This window comes from Ochotona princeps, chromosome 9 (assembly GCF_030435755.1).
Source record: "Ochotona princeps isolate mOchPri1 chromosome 9, mOchPri1.hap1, whole genome shotgun sequence".
Lineage (NCBI taxonomy): Eukaryota > Metazoa > Chordata > Mammalia > Lagomorpha > Ochotonidae > Ochotona > Ochotona princeps.
This window is the reverse complement of record NC_080840.1, coordinates 41,300,538-41,319,849: the sequence shown is the minus strand read 5'-3', so window position 1 is coordinate 41,319,849 and position 19,312 is coordinate 41,300,538. Positions and strand designations below refer to the sequence as shown.

Genomic DNA, 19,312 nt, shown 5'->3' with positions numbered 1-19,312 from the left:
TTCTTGATAGTTCAAAGATCGAAAAATCATCTGCTAGGTTTCCTCATAGCAAGGTGTAGTGTATTAAGATTATCTGTAGTTATTCTAGAATACTTTATATTTTTGAAAAATGGTGACAACTGTCATAGTGGAGGATATTTTACACATATGTTTATAATTAATTTATTTGAATGGATTTCAGAGAAAGAGGAGAGGGAGAGATCTTGCTTCCTCTGGTTCACTCCTCAAATGGCTGTTGAACCCAGGGATTGGATAAGCCCAGTCAAAGAGGCAAAACCTTTGCCTGGGGCTCCCGCTTCTATGGCAGGGGCCCAATCCCTGATAGGAAAGTGGATTGGTACTAGAGCATCCTGAAATTGAATCAACACTCTGATATGAGATTCTGGAACTGCAAGTGGAGGCTTAACCCGCTAGGCATTGAGCCTTTCAGGAAATACTAAATGTGCTTTCCAAACTTGCTTATATTTCTATGGTCCCCATAACAGTAATAAGTATGACTTAAAAAAAATCTGACAAGTTATTATAATTATAGCTCTTTAGTGTTATCAGTAACTTTTATGAGGACTACTTCACACTAAATGCAGTTTTATACAAAGCAGTGATTTTTTTTGAAAAGGATTAAAAAGGAATGAATTTTCCATGGTTTAGAGTTCATGTAGTTTCCATATATGATATGAAGATATTGATAACCTATATTCTGAGGATATTAACAGATTTGATGCTTCTGAATGTATTGTTTTCTTTGCACATTTCTAACTTAGCAGTGAAACAAATGTGACCAGTGCTTGTATTTTAGTCTTAATTTTAGATGTGACCATGCATAATTTATGTTTACTAAGATCAATTAATTGTGGATTATCCAATTCAAGAAATGGGAAGCTTGTGTTTTCTGTTTCAGCTTTTCAAGGGAAGTTTTAGAATGAAATTTATTACCTTAGCACTGGGAAAATAAAACTAACTGATACTTTTGATTTTTTTGTTTTGGGGAAGTGTGGCAGACCTTAAACATGCCATTCAAAGCAAATACAAGATTGCAATTCAGCACCAGGTGCTGGTGGTCAATGGAGGAGAGTGCATGGCTGCAGATCGGAGGGTGTGCACCTATAGTGCTGGAACGGTAGGTACCCACATATTCAAGGGCACTTTCATACAACAGTGTTCCAACTTCACATCAGCTGGGGAGCCAGGAATCATTGCTTAAAAGAAAGGTTTTTTGGTATGTTGAGTGCAATGTGCCTATTCAATATTAGTAACGTTTTATTTCTGCCTTTTTAAAACACAGGACACAAATCCAATTTTTCTTTTTAACAAAGAAATGATCTTATGTGATCGTGCACCTGCTATTCCTAAAGCTACTTTTTCAACAGAAAATGATATGGAGTTAAAAGTTGAAGAGTCTCTTATGATGCCTGCAGTTTTTCACACTGTTGCTTCAAGGACACAACTTGCAGTGGTAAGGATGAAAGTTATTTTAATTAGCTGATTATGCTTAAGTGAATTCAAATCTAAATAACAAAGTTACTCAAGTTACATGGCAATAATGCAGAAAAACATGACTGATATCAATCCCTTCAAAAAAGTTTGCGTCTTTTGTTTATTTTGAGGTTTATATTGTTACTCCTTCTACCTTGACAGCTTTCTTAAATGTGAGAGAAACTGATGAAATGTAAATAATTATTTCTGAATGGTCTTTAATAGAGTGCCTGTGTTAAGATAGATATATGGACCTGGCTTTATGTTTCAGTGGCCAAGTCCTTACCTTGAAAGTGCTGGAATCCCATATGGGCACTGGTTTGTGTTTCAGCTTCTCCATTCTTCCCATCCCATCCAGCTCGCTGCTTGTACCCTGGAAGGCAGTAGAGGACAGGCCAAAGCCTTGGGACCCTGCATCCACATGGGAGACTCAGAAGAAGCTCCTAGCTTTGGATTGACTTTGAACCTGGCTATGAAAGAGTTACAGAGCGAAAGAGAGGTTAAAACAAAGATCTTTCCATCCACTGGATCACTGCTGGTGGACCCAAGCTGGACCAGTCCAAAGCCAGGAGCCAGGACTTCCTTCCAGGTCACCTGTGTGGGTTTGGGTGCCCAAAGCTTGGAGCCATGCTCTGCTGCTTTCCCATGCCATAAGCAGGGAGCTGGATTGGAAATGGAGCAGCAAGGACATGAACAGGCACCCAAATGGGATACTGGTGAAGTATTAGCCTGCTCTTTGCCAGCCTCTCAGTCGTTTCTTTTTTAACTTGTTATTTATTTGTAATAGCATAACGCCTTTCAGGTGTCACTGGTAGCAACATTTTGCCTTCAGACATGAAAAACTGTAATATCTTTAAATTAATGAAATAGTACTTACCTTTTATAAAAATAACAGGTAACCGTTACCTGAAGCCCTAAGTTTTCATCAAGATTAAAATCTGCTTTTCCAGATTTTTATTAATTTTACCTGTTCCCAGGAGCTGTGCATTATCTTAACGGTACCTGGTGTGAAGAATCCTTTCCAGTTTCCTGTGCCCAGTTCCATCAGAAGAATCCTCATCTAAGGCAGCTGTAGCTTTAGGATATAATAGTTCTTCAGTGATAAAACTTGAAAGTAATATTAGTTCTCAATCCATGTGATGCAGAATAGATATTGTGTCAGCAAGATAGAAAATAAAATGCATCTTCTGGTACATTTCCATTGGAACTCTTGAATGACCAGACATTTTATTATATTTTCAAAGCATTCGCTTTTCTGAACAGATTCAATTATGAATATAAAATACTTCTTAAGGCACTTTATGAACAGACATGCTGTCTTCCACATCCATGTATTATTGTTCCTTGTAAAGAGCACATGCAAAAGTTATTAGGGATCTTAGAATTTTTGGAATAGCAAATGAGTATTGGCGTTGGCCTAAAGTTACTAGCTACTAACAGTCTTTAACAGGAGAATCAGACTTTGGAAATTTTGCAGCTAGGCATTGACTATTTGCTGTTTCTCCTTGCGTAATAGTGTTGTTAAGACAGATTTCTAGCTTTAAATTTATTCAGCTTCCTTACTTCTTGCTGCCTTGTAGAGGTGGGGCCTGCTGCTGAATTAGACTTTGGCATAAGGTCCATGTTGTGATTGGTTTATTCTTCTGGACCACTGAAACTTTTAATCAACATTATGGCTGTAAATCCTGTCACTTGTATGTTCCTAGGAGTAGTATTTTAGTTTTCTTTAAAAATTATAACTTTGAATTCACAATTTTGCCATTTGCATAAGAAGTCTATCTTTCATTGGTTTTTGTATCTTCATTTACCTTTATGGGCATGGACAAGAAGATAAATGATCTTTTATAGAATTACTGTCTTTAGAATGTATTTTAGAATGCATTCACACATATATGCTTGTTCTTTCATTTAAGTCATGCCTTTTACTTTTTTTTTTTTTTTTTTTTCAATTTAGGAAATGTATGAAGTTGCCAAGAAACTTTGTTCTTTTTGTGAGGGGCTTGTCCATGATGAACATCTTCAACATCAAGGCTGGGCTGCAATCATGGCCAATCTGGAAGACTGTACCAATTCATACCAAAAGCTACTTTCCAAGTTTGAAAGTATTTATTCAAATTATCTGAAATCAATAGAAGACATCAAGTTAAAACTTACTCAGTATGTTTACCATTAAAGTAAATAATAAGATGTTTGTTTAAAATGCTTTTAGAAGTTTTATCGATGGTTTTACTGTGAATATTCTTTCATATAGGTCATATATTTATTGTAAATGACAATCCTTTCTTGAGCCTTTTGTTATAGTGGCTGATGGGTTGCTGTTTTTATAAAATTTTTTTTGAAAATGTATTTTATTGGAAAGGCAGATATTCAGAGAGAAGAGGAGACAGAGAGATTTTCCATCTGCTGGTTCACTCCCCAAGTGGCTGCAACGGCCGGAGATGAGCTGAGCTGAAGCCAGGAGTTCCTTCTGGGCCTCCCACATGGGTGCAGGGTTCTAAAGCTTTGGGCTACCCCCTATTGCTTTCCCAGGCCACAAAGAGGGAGCTGGATTGGAAGTGGAGCAGCTCGGATTAGAGCTGTTGCCCATATGGATCCTGGTGTGTGCAAGGCGGGGATTTAGCCAATAGGCTATTGGGCCTGGCCCTGTTTTTTAGCAGAATTTTAAGGTCATTTAAAAATCATGGTTTGCCTTATTTACAATTTATTTTATGAGCCTTCCATGTTTGAAATGGCTCAGACATTTTTTAAATTATTCACAAAACAAAATCTTGAAAAGTCACCTGCCCGGGCCCGGCAGCGTGGCCTAGCGGCTAAAGTCCTCGCCTTGAAAGCCCCGGGATCCCATATGGGCGCCGGTTCTAATCCCGGCAGCTCCACTTCCCATCCAGCTCCCTGCTTGTGGCCTGGGAAAGCAGTCGAGGACAGCCCAAAGCTTTGGGACCCTGCACCCATGTGGGAGACCTGGAAGAGGTTCCTGGTCCCGGCATCGGTTTGGCGCGCACCGGCCCGTTGCAGCTCACTTGGGGAGTGAAACATCGGATGGAGGATCTTCCTCTCTGTTTCTCCTCCTCTCTGTTCTATCTGGCTTTCCAATAATAATAAAATCTTTAAAAAAAAAAAAAAAAAAGTCACCTGCCCAGTAAGAAAGAATAAAAGTGCAGGATGCAAACCTAGTGTATCTAAATGGAAAAATGAATCAGTCATGTTGGTAGTAATGGAAGATTTTATATTTCTTTTGAAATAGTCATCCTTATAACAGATTTGGGAAGACAAAAAATCCAGTGTACATTAGTGTCTCGTTTAACACATCTACCCGCCATTGATTCTTTTACGCTAGAATTAATTTGGAAAAAAACAATAATTCAGCATGATTTACTTATCTTATCCTGTGTATGTACCTAATATTCGTATTATCTTGTGTTTTGTTTTTGGTTTTTGTTGTTTTGATGTCATGAGTTTTGTTTTTGTTTTACTTTGACAAGAATAAGAGGCAGGTAGCATGTTTTTAGTTTTTCTTGCCTTCTTATTTGTGGGTATGTTCATTCCTGCTTCTCTTTTTCTCCTTCCATCCGTTCCCTTATTCTGTTACAGGTAACTCTGTAAGGTATATTTTATGTTATGGATATTTAAATAGATTTTGGCCTCAAGGTGACAGTTGATAAAATGTAAGAAGAGAGCTTTTTGAAGTTTATGAATAGCTGTAGACTAACTTTTTCTGATGAGTTATATAAGTTGCTTTAATTAGAAGCTTGCAATTTATTATGTAATTTTATACAAGTCAAGTCATGGAGATTTCTTATTTTCCCCATACGTTTGGCCAATATACATCCACTTATTAGTTTTTAGTATATAATGAAGTAATGAATGTCAATATTAGCCAAATAATTGCTAGGATTATTAATTTCATTCTGTGCTTTCAGTATATCAAATGTATTTGAGTTTTTGAAGACAAGATTATGTGGAAAAGTACTACTATGGTGAATCTTTTATTGTAAAATTTAATTTGTTACGCTTCTGATTCATGAAAGGCAGTGTACATTTGATTAGTGTGATCTATCCAAATTTTTTATAGAGTTTCAATGTGTTAATGATATACTATCTCCTCTAATGTAAACTGACAGATAAATTTTATGTTTTAAGTTTAGGAACTGCTGTTTCAGTAATGGCCAAGATTCCACTGTTGGAGTGCCTAACCAGACATAGTTACAGGGAATGTTTAGGAAGGTTGGATTCCTTACCAGAACATGACGACTCAGAGAAGGCGGAGATGAAAAGATCGACTGAACTGGTGCTGTCTGCTGATATGCCTAACAAATCCTCTTTAACCTCATTTCACAAGTCAGTGGAGCATGTATCTGCGGATACCACAGATGCTGAAAGTGGCAAAGAAATTAAGGAATCATGTCAAAGTACCATCCAGCAGGAGGAAACATCAACAGATGCCAGAGACAGTGATCTGCCTTACTTTAATGTCTCATTGTTAGACTGGATAAATGTTCAAGATAGACCTAATGATGTGGAATCTTTGGTCAGAAAGTGCTTTGATTCTATGAGTAGGGTAAGTAGTAGAAATTTGTTTTCCCTTATTACCTTATTTTCCAATTTTTGCTACAATTTTATACAATGAATGGCACTATGTTGGGTTCGAAATAATGAATCTTGAAGTGAAACTATTGAAACTAGGTCAGATTAGATTATTTAACTCATAACCATTTATGAAGTGACCAAATTTATGTAGATTATTGGAGAATATAAAATTTCTAGTGAATGATAATTACTTAAAACTGTACAGTGGTTAGCTCAGTGAATAATAACCACCATTAAGAGGGCACCAAGTATTTCAGTCATTGAGTTCCCACTGTGCCTCTTTCAATTGCCATTTCTCTACAGCAGACCTCTTTCTGAATTTTTGAGGAAATTTTAAATACTGCCTCTGCTTGAGATCCTTAAAATGTTGGTTTAGCAAGCCAGACCTCTGCCTGTAGTGCCAGCATCTCGTATAGATGCCGGTCCAAGTCCTGGTTGTTGCACTTCCAGTCCAATTCCCTGCTTGTGACTTGGGAAAACAGCAGAGGATGATCAAGTCTGAGTCCCTGCACACAATGAAGATCCAGAAGAAGCTCAACTCTGGCTGTAGCCACCATGTGAGGAGTGAATCAGAAAATGCGAGAGCTGTCTGTCTCTTATCCCTTTGTGTAAATCTTTCAAAATAAAATACATCTTTAAAAAGCTACAGTTTGTGCTGTTGTTCCTCTTAGTATCCAGTTCCCTGTAGTGCACCTGGAAATCGGTGGAGGATTTCCCAAATCTTTGGGTTTCTGCATCACCACTTCTGGCTTTAGTCTAGTCCAGCTCCAGCGCCAATCATTGTCACTTGAGAAGTGAATCACTGGATGAAAGATTAATTTCCCTTTCTCTTTCTCTTTTCTTTCCTGTTTCTCCTCTTTATGATGCTGCATGTGAAATAAAAATAAAATGTTTTTTAGGCCCTAATTTAAAAATTTATGAAGTGTGGTTCAAGCATCCTTGAGAATATAACAGAGTTACAAATTATGGATAGGATGTTGATTTCCCATGAGTTTGTATGTTTAAGTGTGGAGCTTAGCAGATTCTTAGGCTTTGTTCACATAACAAAAAGAAACAATGTTAATTGTGGCTTAATAAAGAAATTTTGAAGTATTCTTGACTATGAAAAATGGAAACTGCTCTGGAGGTTGCATTGTTGAGTTCTTGGAAATCAGGGTTATTTTCGTAGAACATAGCAGCATCTGTAGTCTTTGGGACAGTTTATACAGACTTTGATTTGATAATATGTAGTGGTTAATAAGAATTAATATGACAGAGTACTGCCTGTGAAATGCTCATCAGTTGTACATGCCCATTATGTGAATAGAGAATAAGTTTTGCTCTACAATAAATAAAGCATGTGTTAAGAAATTCTCTTTTATATGTATTGTCATATTTTACTTCAGTATTTGCTGTTGCATTATTTAGATATATTGTATGATGCACTTTGCTGTGTTCCTGTGTATTTATCCTTCGTAGTTCTAGTGCTAGTGATGCTTAAGGTTAATTGAACTGAGTATTTGTTTTCTCTTTTATCAGCAGTGCATTTATTATTAAGTATTTTTCCTAGATAAATACTTGCCAGTGAAGCAGTAAGCTGCTGAGGCGATGATTTTCCATTAAGAAATTTAAAAAGTATCAACTAAGATTTTAAATTGTTATTTTTAATACAAAGTGAGTAGATTGTACACTTTTTATAGAACATTTAGAGGCATAGGAGTTCTACTTTCCCTTTTCCGCCTAACCCCCCTATGCGCATTCCCCTTATTTTTTCCCAAATTATTGTTAATGGTGCATTCATTCACTTCACAGTAGCAAGCTTAATTTTCTGTATCATTTTTTAAAATTTTTTTTTGTAGATTGACTCTAGTTGTAACAGGTTTGTAGTATTTATTTCTAGCTGCTGGATTTTAATGTGTTTTAATGTATTTTGCTTTTAATGTATTTCATAGCGATACTGCCAGTCAGATGTTGACACTGGCAACCATTACCCCCATCACCCATATTGAATCACTTAACAGTTGACATCCTTTGTTTTATCTATGTACCATAAATACAGATATATATATATATATATATATATGTATGCATTTATAGGTTGATTTAGTAAGTGCTAGTTTCATAATTTAGTTTTTCCTCCACTTTTGACCTATCATGAAAATTTTAGAATTACTGCTGCATTTTTGTAGATTCACTGTAGTCTTTATAGAATTATTTATGGGTATTTTAGTTCAGATTGTGCTAACAAAAAGGCAAATGTAATTGTGTTCTGCACATAGCTCCTGGTTGGAAGTTTGTGCTTTTAGCTCATTTCTAAGCGTTGTTGATTAAATTCAGCCTGAATTATTTGATCTTTTGTACTTGTATGTGTAATTTGGTGTAATACAATGTGGTAGTGTGGGTTTGAAAGTGGGGTGCTGTGGGTGGAGCCTACATTAGTAGATTTCAAAGAAAAACTGAGTGTAAACATTATTTGTAGTACCATATGTTTTTATTGACAAACTGGTGATTACTGATGATTGTGTTTAAGCTATCTAAGAATTTCAAAGACTTCTGAAAAAATAACTGTTTATAGTGTCATCTTCAGTCCATTGCTTTTAGGAAGTCATGTTATATATTCTATATCCAGTGAATCATAAAATGCTCTTTTATGTTTATCATTCCAGTCATATCACACTTTAAATGATTTGTGAAAAGCAGAAACTGTAGTTTTGACAAAGTTGAACATTTCAGCTAGTTTTAGGAATTGATTTCAGCTCCTAGTTGCTAATGATTTGTGGCCATACTTTCAGTTGTATAGTACTACAGAATGAAAATATTTGCACATTGTAATAAATTCATCAAGCTGCAGGTTTTTTTAAAGATAGATCTTGATTGGAAATGCAGATCAGATTTACAGAAAGGAGGGGCAGAGAGGAAGATTTCCCATCTGCTGGTTCATTCCTTAAATGGTTGCAATAGCCAGCGCTGAACCAGTCTGAAGCCCGGAGCTTCTTATGGGTCTCCCACATGGGTGCAGTGTCCAAAGGCTTTAGGCCATCCTCTACCATTTAACCAAGTCATAAACAGGGAGCTGGATGGGAAGTGAAGCAGCCTGGACACGAACTGGTGCCCATGTGGGATCCCAACAGTTGGAAAGTGAGGATTTGCCCACTGAGCCGTCAAGCAGTACCTCACAAGCTGTAGTTAAAATAATATGCAAAGTGAGTCTTTTGCTGCCTGTACTTAAGTAATGGCGCTGTTTTCTGAGGTACAAGTAACACAGAACTGGATTAGGAGTACAGTTGCCAGAACTCTGGCTAGCACTCCCATATCGGATGTTGACATTGCATGCAGCAGGTTAACGTGGTGATCCACAACGCCTGGTCCTTCCACTTGATTCTTGATAGTATCAGTGGAATAATTCAGTTTTTAGTGTTTGTTATGTTTAAAAGTCAGTATGTAAAAATAATGCCACAATCTTTAAGAGGTACAGATTGAAAGAGGGAGAGTCAGAGAGAGGTCTTCCATCTGCTGGTTTACTCCCCAGGGAGGCATAGTGACTAAACAGTTTGAAACCAGAGCTGCACCAGGCTGAAGCCAGAAGGAAGAGCTTCTTCTTGGTCTCATTACATGGCACTGGGATGTCCTCAAGTTTTTTTTCCAGTCAGTTTCACCTTGAGGAAGGTAGGTGGATTGGAATTGGAGCAGCTGGAACTCCAACCAAGGCCCATATAGGATGGTGATGTTGCAGGTTCCAGCTTAACCACTATGCCACAATTCCAGGCATACCACTGTCGTTTTGATTGCAGATATTGGAGAAGCGATCATGAAGAAGATAGTGTTTAAGTAGAACCATTATATGGGAACAGAGAGAGGCTTAAATAGCTAGTAGAGTTTTAGGCATCCCTTGGTTCCAGAAGTATTTCAGAATTCAGACTTTTGGTCAGATTTTAGAGTGTTTTAATCTATATAATGAGGTCTTAGAAATGGGACCACGTTTAAGAATGCAATTTGCTATGTTTTATGTATACCTTACACCCACCTGTCGCCTAGAAGTGTAAGTGGTTCACATGTGGCTATTAGCATGCAGCTATATAGCCTGGGAATTTTTTAGATGGCTAAGGGGTTGATCTTCCCAGTGGAGAAATTATGTAGAGCAGAGGGAAAGTGGGCAAAGAGCAGAATAGTTCTGGATAACCTACGCTTAAACATTAGACATGGGAAAAGAATCCCAAAGGTATACTATAAAGAATCAGCAAGGCGTAATATACTGAAGTCTCTAAGAGTTTGTAAAGTTGTTACCTGCTGTGCTAAATCTAGTGAAGTAAGGGTATTGGTAGTATTGCCTAACAGTTTCAATAGAAAATGTAGACAATCAGCCAGTGTTTGTTCCTCCCCCCGCCACCAACCAAGGGAAAAGTGTGAAAATTGTTTTCAGAGTTTATGAGTTCCTACAAATCTGTAGCATTGAAGCAAATGGTAAGAAACTTTTTGATGTTTAGAAATTCTCTGCAGAGAGAGCAAGAACAAAGGAATTTTATTCCTTTTTTCCCCCCTAGGAGGGAGATTAGTTTGAATGAAAAGGTTGCTAGTTTTAGAAACTGGATTGGCAGGAGAATTAGCTTTGGGCATTATTTCTGCTATGTTTCCTAAGAGTTTGAAAATAACATTTTCTGAGGCAAGTTGAGGATCACTTAAAATGTGACTCCTATGGAAATGTGTGATTCCTTAAAGTATATTTTAGGAATCAGAATCAGCATTCAGAAGTGATTATTTAGTTTTATTTATCTTGTTATTGAGCATCTTGTGAAAATATGGCTAATTTTCCATGCCTTTGCTTTTCTGTGTTAGCATCTTTATTTCTCCAAAACTTTGCTATTTTAAAGTAATTTCCTGTAATGTTTGCTCATATGTGTCTCCTTGTCATTTAGCTTGATCCAAGAATTATTCGACCATTTATAACAGAATGCCATCAAACTATTGCCAAACTTGATAATCAGAACATGAAAGCTATTAAAGGGCTTGAAGATCGGCTGTATGCCCTGGACCAGATGATCGCCAGCTGTGGCCGACTTGTTAACGAGCAGAAAGAACTTGCTCAGGTACCTCTTGGTTTTCTCAAGAAAATCTGTGTAAATGTTTTATGTGCTGTGTTGGTTTGACAAGTTTCGTTGTTTTTTGTTCTATTTTGCTTTTCAAATCTTGAATATTAGAGTTTTTTAGTATATTGTTTCTGTTAATGAAGAAGAAAGGCATGTTCTTAGTGGTTGGGATTGTTAAGTGAATTCATACATAGTATAAATGTAGCCTGAAAGCTAAACTATCATAGTTCTGCTTGCAACTAACTGCATTAGTATTTTGTAAATCTGACACTTAATGACATGTTACTGGTGAAAAAATCCCAGACTCTTCAAATCCTTGTATGGCCATACTTGCTTTCCCTCTTTCAATGACTGTTTTCAACATATCCTTCAGTTTACACATTTTATGTAGTTTCCATTCTTTGGGTTGTCTGTGCCTTATGATAGGTAATTTGACTTTTCTCATCATTCTTATTCAATTTTCATCATCATGTATTGATTTCTTCAGCTCTTTAATTCCATTGTGCTTCATTTGTTCATTCAGTTCCATATTTTCTACCAAAACATTTGACCCTATTGATCATTTCTTTGCATAGTATTCTTAATTTAAAAAAAATCTATGGGTTAACTTCATTATCTGTGCCTGTGAGTCTGTTTATATTTTCTGATGCTTGTTATAACTTTAACTCATGTAGTCTTTCCCTTTTCATGTGACTGTATTTGATAGGAGAAGCCAAACAACTGTTACGAGGTCAAGGATAATGCTTTCTCGAAGATAGAATTTGTTTTGTGAATGTGTTTAGCAGCACTTATAAACTTCAGTTACTTGGCAGTTAGTAGTTTTGCTGTGGTCATTTTATTTTTTTTTCTTTTTCTTTTTTCTTTTTTTAATTTTTTAAAGATTCATTTCTTTTTATTTGAAAGGTAGATTTACAGAGAGGAGAGACAAGGAGATTTATCCAATAGGTTCAGTTCCCAGATGGCCAACATGGCTGGAGTTGAGCCTGTTAGAAGCCATAAGTCAGGAGCTTCTTCCAGGTCTTTCACTTTGTTGCCGTGGCCCAAACACTTGGGCCATCCCCCACTGCTTTCCCAGTCCATAAGCAGGTACCTAGATCAGAAATGGAGGACCTGGGACTAGAATGGTGCCCATATGGGATGCCAGTGCTGTAGGCAGAGGATTGCACTGTACTTTGTATTGCTGGCAGTAAAATCTTGTGAGTGATGTGTGTCAGAACACAGCTTGAGAAAAAATAACTGCAGAGGTAACTAGTTTACTGTAAATGCTTCAAGAGTGGTAATTTTTCCATAACTGTTTTATTTATGCTTTAACTGAACTCTGGTGTAATAGGAGTAGATGCATAGGTTCTTGCTTTGTTCAGCTATTAAAACTGTTCTTTGGTTAGCTGTTTTATATTCTTAGTCCTCATTTTCCCTAATTGGGAAAAAAAAATCAAAGTTTTGTAACTTTTCTTTCAGATTCAGGGTTTGTTACCTTATTCAGAACAAAAAAAAGACAGGCTCTTAAAAGTCTTACTTGAAATTGAATAGTTCTATTTAACATGAAGACTTAATTAAGCATTCACATTGTTCATGAGACAAAATTAATGTCTTTTAAAATACCTTTTCTCAAAGGGATTTTTAGCTAATCAGATGAGAGCAGAGAACTTGAAGGATGCGTCTGTTTTACCTGATTTGTGCCTGAGTCATGCAAATCAGTTGATGATTATGTTGCAAAATCATAGAAAACTGTTGGATATTAAACAGAAGTGTACCACTGCCAAACAAGAACTAGCAAATAATCTACATGTTAGACTGAAGTAAGTGATTCAATTATATTTGATTCGGAGTGTGTTGAGTTGATGTTTTATTTCTCCCTAATGATGGGGCAATTTTTCTTTCCTAGTATATTGAAATATTTAAGTTTACTGTTTTACTGTAATCTGTGTACCTTTCTCTTAGTTTTACCAGTCAGGAATTATTTTCAGCTAACTTATGGGTTTTGAAAATACTGAATTTTATTCTGTAGGTGGTGTTGTTTTGTAATGCTTCATGCTGATCAGGATGGAGAGAAATTACAAGCCTTGCTCCGCCTTGTAATAGAGCTATTAGAAAGAGTCAAAATTGTGGAAGCCCTCAGTACAGTTCCTCAGATGTACTGCTTGGCTGTTGTTGAGGTTGTAAGGAGAAAAATGTTCATAAAACACTACAGAGAGGTATGCAAGTTAAACTGTATTTTATTTCATACTTGTATTTTGTAATTTGGTGGAAATCATAACCGTATACTTTCTTCTTCCAGTGGGCTGGTGCTTTAGTCAAAGATGGAAAACAATTATATGAAGCTGAAAAGTCAAAAAGGGAATCCTTTGGGAAGGTATTTAGTAAGTATTTTTCATCAGTAGCTTTTTTTGAATGGAAATCAGTGTTTTTATTTCATAGATTTATCTGCATCATTATTCACTGCTTTAATTGCCATTGAAATCTAAAAAAAATTAGTTTTTTAAAACCTTATTGTTTTCTTTTAAATATTGTTTACATAGTTTAGAGGAATGACATGCTCAGTGAGCCTCTCATTAGGGTAAGACGGGTCAGATATGGAGGAAGGTAGATGGGAAAATACTTCAGTTTTTTTTTCCTCCTGTGTCCACACGGGAGGAAGGGAAGGAAACGGTCATTTAATGGCGCCTTAGAGATCTCAATGTGGGAAAGATGGTTTGATGGTTCTTAGAAGTTGTTGATTTTGTTGCTCAAGGGCTGAGAAAATGTTTCTAAGGTCTATTGATTGACAAAGTCCACAAAGTGAGTGCATCCACAGACTCGAGAAACATTCCTTTTAAAGATTATACAGTCAAATCAATTAAGGTGTTCATGTAAAGTGTTATCAAACTGTAGGATTTAAATAGTTTTTTGTCTGAAATAATATGCTGAAGTGATTGTATTGTCAACTTCTCTATACAGGGAAATCTTTTTTAAGAAATCGCCTGTTTAGGGGACTGGACTCCTGGCCTCCTTCCTTTTGTGTATGTATTTATTTGCTAATTGTGACTAGATTTAGTATATGTTTCAAAATATTTTTTCCAGAAATAAACATTAGTGTCTTATTTTTAGAACTTTGATTATTGATCAACTCTTCATAACATAGGTGGAATGTCTTATACTTAACTGTTAAGATTGGTTTGTAGAAATATTCTTTTTTTGTCTTGTTCTTCCAATTTCTTTCCTTAGCCTGTCGTTTCCTCCCTGTGTTTGTTCCCCTACTTTTGCCTCTTCTTTCATGCTTCCTGCCACTCACCCATGTTTGAAGTTAGCATAGACTATGAAATTTTCACTGAAACTAAATCATGAAAAATAACAGTGCCCTATTTCTAAACCAATATTATCTTGAGTTCTTAATGTCATTACATGAGAACAAAAATTTTATCATTGAACAAATTTGAGAGGCTTTAGGTTTTTCCTCCCCTTCAAATGACTATTTAGTTTTTGAACGTGTTTCCATATTCAAGGACTTCCTATGATTTTATGTCTGTTTTTTTATTTAGAGTAGATGATGCAGTAGAAAGGGGTTGCTAAACTCATAACTCTAGAATAATTTATTATTTTTTTTTAAAGATTTATTTATTTTTATTGGAAAGTCAGATATACATAGAGGAGAGACAGAGAGGAAGATCATCTGTCCAATGTTTCACTCCCCAAGTGACCACAATGGCCGGTGCTGTGCTGATCCAAAGCCAGGAGCCAGGAACTTCCTCCAGGTCTCCCATGCAGGTGCAGGGTCCCAAGACTTTGGGCCGTCCTCAACTGCTTTCCCAGGCCACAAACAGGGAGCTGGATGGGAAGAGGAGCTGCCGGGACTAGAACTGACGCCCTTCTGGGATCCTGCACATTCAGAATGATTGTTTATAAAGAAAAAGTCTGTTGAGATAATGTCTCAAGAAAATTTGTTTTACAAGATGAGAGGATAGGGCATACTAAGTATTTATGAAAAAGCAGTAAAAGTGAGTTTTACCCAGATTTTGTGTTTAGGAAGATAACTATCAATATGTCAAGGGAAAGGCAGGGAATGAAATCATACATGGAAAAAAAATAGATGCTTCTATCCATATTATATGAGCAAGGCATGCTAACTAGTAGTAGGAATAGATTCTTGTCTAGAGCAGTCTTCATAGTCAAGCTACAAAGAAGAATTTAAGAATAGCTTGTATCCTAAAGAAACAAATGTTTTTACTTACGTGATTCAGAAACAAAAGCATAGGAGGAAGCACAGGAATTTGTGTGTAAGTTGTTAAATGGGTCTTAAAAAAATTTTGTGTACTAGGTCTTCATTGAATGTTCTTGTTTTTTTGTTTTATTTTGTTGTGTGTGTGATTAGTTCAATTGAATCATATTAAAGTCGTTTGTTGTATTTTACTTGTGTAAGTAAGAAAGTAAGAAACCCTATATAAATTTGTCTTTCATGTATTTTTGAGACAAAACCCCTTTTTTGTTTTTTTGGATAGACTCAAAAACCTCGAAAGTTTGACTGTGAACTTCCAGATATTTCATTAAAAGATTTACAGTTTCTTCAATCATTTTGTCCTTCGGAAGTTCAGCCTCTGCTCAGGTAAATGTCATTAGAATTTATTATTTGAGTTATAACTTTACTGTCAGAAAACATAGCACTGGTATTTAGAAACAGCAAGATAAAGAAATATTCTGTGATGGAATTGTTGTTTTGATTGCTTTACAAATTTGCCAAGTAGTATAAAAATGACAAGAAAACAAAGTACAAGTAAATTTTACCTTTTATGTGATTCTTTTTTTTTCCTCTTTGCTGCTAATTTCTCTGAATTTAGATACTTTTGAGATTCTATGTTGTTGACTTTATAATTTCATGAATCAAGTTTCTTAAAATGGGTTGTTGACTTTCTAATTTTCATGAATTAAGTTTCTTAAAATGTGTATGTGTGTATATATACATTTGTTTGTATGTTTGAAAAGACAGAGAGAGATACAGAAAGAGATCTTTCATCAAAAGCTTTGCTCCTTAGATGGATGCAAAAGCCAGGATTAGGCCAGGCCAAAGCCAGGAGTTAGAAGCTTCTTTCAGATTTATTATGTAGGTAACAGCGCCCTTTATAAGGACATTGACTTGGAACTAGAGCAGCCTGGATGTGGAGCAGCTTGAGTGTGAACTTGCTTCTATATGTTATACCAGTATTGTAGGTGTCAGCTTTACCCATTAAACCACAATGCTGTCCCTACATATTTCTTGTATTAATTTAAAATGAGATGACAGTGGTCTAGTAGTTTTTGATGTTTAAATACTTGATTGTTATTATCTGGTTTTCCATTCAGAAATCCATTCGTGTGCCAATTTGAGTTCCAGGAACTCCAGTCTAACTTCCTGCTAATACACACCCTAGAAGGCTTTAGAATAAGGCTCCATTCCTTGTGTTCTGCTACTCATGTGGGAAACCTTAATGGAACTCTCAGCTTCTGTATTAGGCCTGGCCCTGAATTGACTGTTGCAGGCATTTAAGTCAGCTGATGGAAGATCCCTCCTTACCTCCTCTCCTTGCCTCATGCGCGCTCGCTCGCGCTCTCTCTCTCTCTCTCTCTCTCTCTCTCTGTCTGTCTTCCACCTCCTCTGCTTGTCAAGTAGATGAAAAATAAATAAGTACTTAAAAAACAGAAGAGACCAAAATTCTCATTTGTTTGCATTGTGTTTCAGGGTTCCCTTACTTTGTGACTTTGAACCTCTGCACCAGCATGTACTCGCTCTACATAATTTGGTAAAGGCAGCACAAAGTTTGGATGAAATGTCACAGACCATTACAGATCTGCTCAATGAACAAAAGGCAAATGAAATTCTTTCAAACGTTTATCTTTATTAGTGTAAAATATCTATGACTTTTTAAACCCTTTCTCTCTCTTTCAGGCATCTGTAAGTCAGGCCTCCCCACAGTCTACTTCATCACCAAGGATAGAAAGTGCAACAGGAATGACAGCTACTACCTCACCAAGAACTCCTCCCCCACTCACTGTTCAGGATCCTTTGTGTCCTACAGTATGTCCCTTGGAAGAATTATCTCCAGATAGCATTGATGCACATACATTTGATTTTGAAACTATTCCCCATCCAAATATAGAACAAACTATTCATCAAGTTTCTTTAGATTTGGATTCATTAGCAGAAAGTCCAGAATCAGATTTTATGTCTGCTGTGAATGAATTTGTAATAGAAGAAAATTTATCGTCTCCGAATCCTATAAGTGATCCACAGAGCCCAGAAATGATGGTGGAGTCACTTTATTCATCAGTTATCAATGCAATAGACAGTAGACGCATGCAGGATACAAATACTTGCAAAGAAAATTTTGGAGATTGTGCTTCTCTAAATGTCCAATTAGAAAAATGTAGAGTTGTTGCCCATGACTCTCATTTCAGTATACAAAGCATCAAGGAAGACCTTTGTCATTTCAGAACTTTTGTACAAAAAGAACAGTGTGACTTCTCAAATTCTTTAAAATGTACAGCAGTGGAAATAAGAAACATTATTGAAAAAGTAAAATATTCCCTAGAAATAACACTAAAAGAGAAACATCAAAAAGAACTTCAGTCCTTAAAAAATGAATATGAAAGTAAACTTGATGCACTAATAAAGGAGAGTGAAGAAAATGAAATCAAAATTAAAAAATTGAAAGGAGACTTAGCATGTCTTGAGGAGGTTTTACAAAATAAAGATAATGAATTTGCTTTAGTTAAACAAGAAAAAGAAGCTGTGGTCTGCCTGCATAATGAAAAAGATCAGAAGTTGTTAGAGATGGAAAATTTAATGCATACTCAAAATTGTGAAATTGCAGAACTGAAACACTCTAGACAAATAGCATTAGAAGATTTAAAGAAGCTCCATGTTGAAAACGATGAGAAGATACAGTTACTAAGGGAAGAACTTCAGTCCTTAGAGCAAAGGCATCTGAAGGAACTAGAGGATACACTGCACGTCAGGCACACACGGGAGTTTGAGAAAATTATGGAAGACCACAACGTTTCTGTGGAGAAATTGAAAAAGGAAAACCAACAACAAATGGAGCAGTTACAAGCATCTCATGCTGCCATGGTCCAGGAGAAGGAAGAACAGCTGCAGGAGTTAAAACACAAAGTTTCTGACTTGTCAGACATGAGATGCAAGTTAGAAGTTGAACTTGCATTGAAAGAAGCAGAAACTGATGAAGTCAAGCTTTTGTTGGAAGAAAGCAGAACCCAGCAGAAGGAGACCTTGAAATCTCTACTTGAAAAGGAAACAGAAAATTTGAGAACAGAAATAAGTGAGTTAAACCAAAAGATTCAGGATAATAATGAAAATTATCAGGTCGGCCTAGTAGAGTTAAGGACTTTAATGGCAGTTGAAAAAGATCATTGCATTTCAGAGTTGATTAGTAGACATGAACAGGAATGTAATGCACTGAAAGCTGAATTAAACAAAGTAACATCTTTGCATCACCAAGCATTTGAGATGGAACAAAACCTAAAAGAACAAATAGTTGAAATGCAGACTAGACTGGACTCAGAATTGAGTGCTCTTGAAAAACAGAAAGATGAAAAAATCAGTCAACAAGAAGAGAAATATCAAGCTATTATACAGCACCTTGAGAAAGACAAAGAGGAATTGGTTGTGCGCGGTGAACAAGATAAAGAACAGTTAATTGAGAAACTTACTTGTGAAAAAGATGAAGCCGTTCAAACTGCACTAAAAGAATTCAAATTGGAGAGAGATGTTGTTGAGAAAGAGTTATTAGAAAAAATTAAGCACCTTGAGGATCAAATAGCAAAAAGGTAAGAATTAAGTTCAGTGTATAATTAGACAGTTAAAATTGGTGATTCAACTTGGCTGTGTATAACCATAAAACCTTGTTTAAATCAGTAGGTAAATGTAGTAATTTGAATACTTTCGTGAAGAAAAAGCTTTTATTTCTCAATCGTCACTCTTTCTTGTATACAAAAAAATATATAACCCTAGCCCCATACTAGTAATTAAAAAAAATGAATCTCAATATTTGGGAATTTCTGAAAAATGTGTTTTAGAAGGTTTGAAATATTTTAAGGCGCTTCTTTTTCTTTCCTTAATCCGTAATCCATATTTAAGTGTTTTTCTAAATTCTTAAGTTGCAAATTGCTTATTTTTATTCACTATGTTTGCATTAAAGTACAAGATTCCTCTGAGCAAATTC

General features: G+C 36.1%; 1 protein-coding gene across 2 annotated transcripts in view; it reads left to right on the top strand.

Moving 5' to 3' along the window:
• Window positions 1-19,312, top strand: part of RB1CC1 (RB1 inducible coiled-coil 1) — a 69,680-nt gene that overhangs the window by 19,749 nt on the left and 30,619 nt on the right. For both annotated transcript variants that reach the window (XM_058668627.1, XM_058668626.1), the window contains exons 4-15: window positions 991-1,117; window positions 1,283-1,453; window positions 3,428-3,630; window positions 5,614-6,031; window positions 10,953-11,123; window positions 12,738-12,922; window positions 13,132-13,318; window positions 13,402-13,483; window positions 14,061-14,122; window positions 15,599-15,702; window positions 16,813-16,939; window positions 17,020-18,917. In XM_058668627.1, the coding sequence (XP_058524610.1) occupies window positions 991-1,117; window positions 1,283-1,453; window positions 3,428-3,630; window positions 5,614-6,031; window positions 10,953-11,123; window positions 12,738-12,922; window positions 13,132-13,318; window positions 13,402-13,483; window positions 14,061-14,122; window positions 15,599-15,702; window positions 16,813-16,939; window positions 17,020-18,917 (3,735 nt within the window). The remainder of the gene's footprint in view (window positions 1-990; window positions 1,118-1,282; window positions 1,454-3,427; window positions 3,631-5,613; window positions 6,032-10,952; window positions 11,124-12,737; window positions 12,923-13,131; window positions 13,319-13,401; window positions 13,484-14,060; window positions 14,123-15,598; window positions 15,703-16,812; window positions 16,940-17,019; window positions 18,918-19,312) is intronic.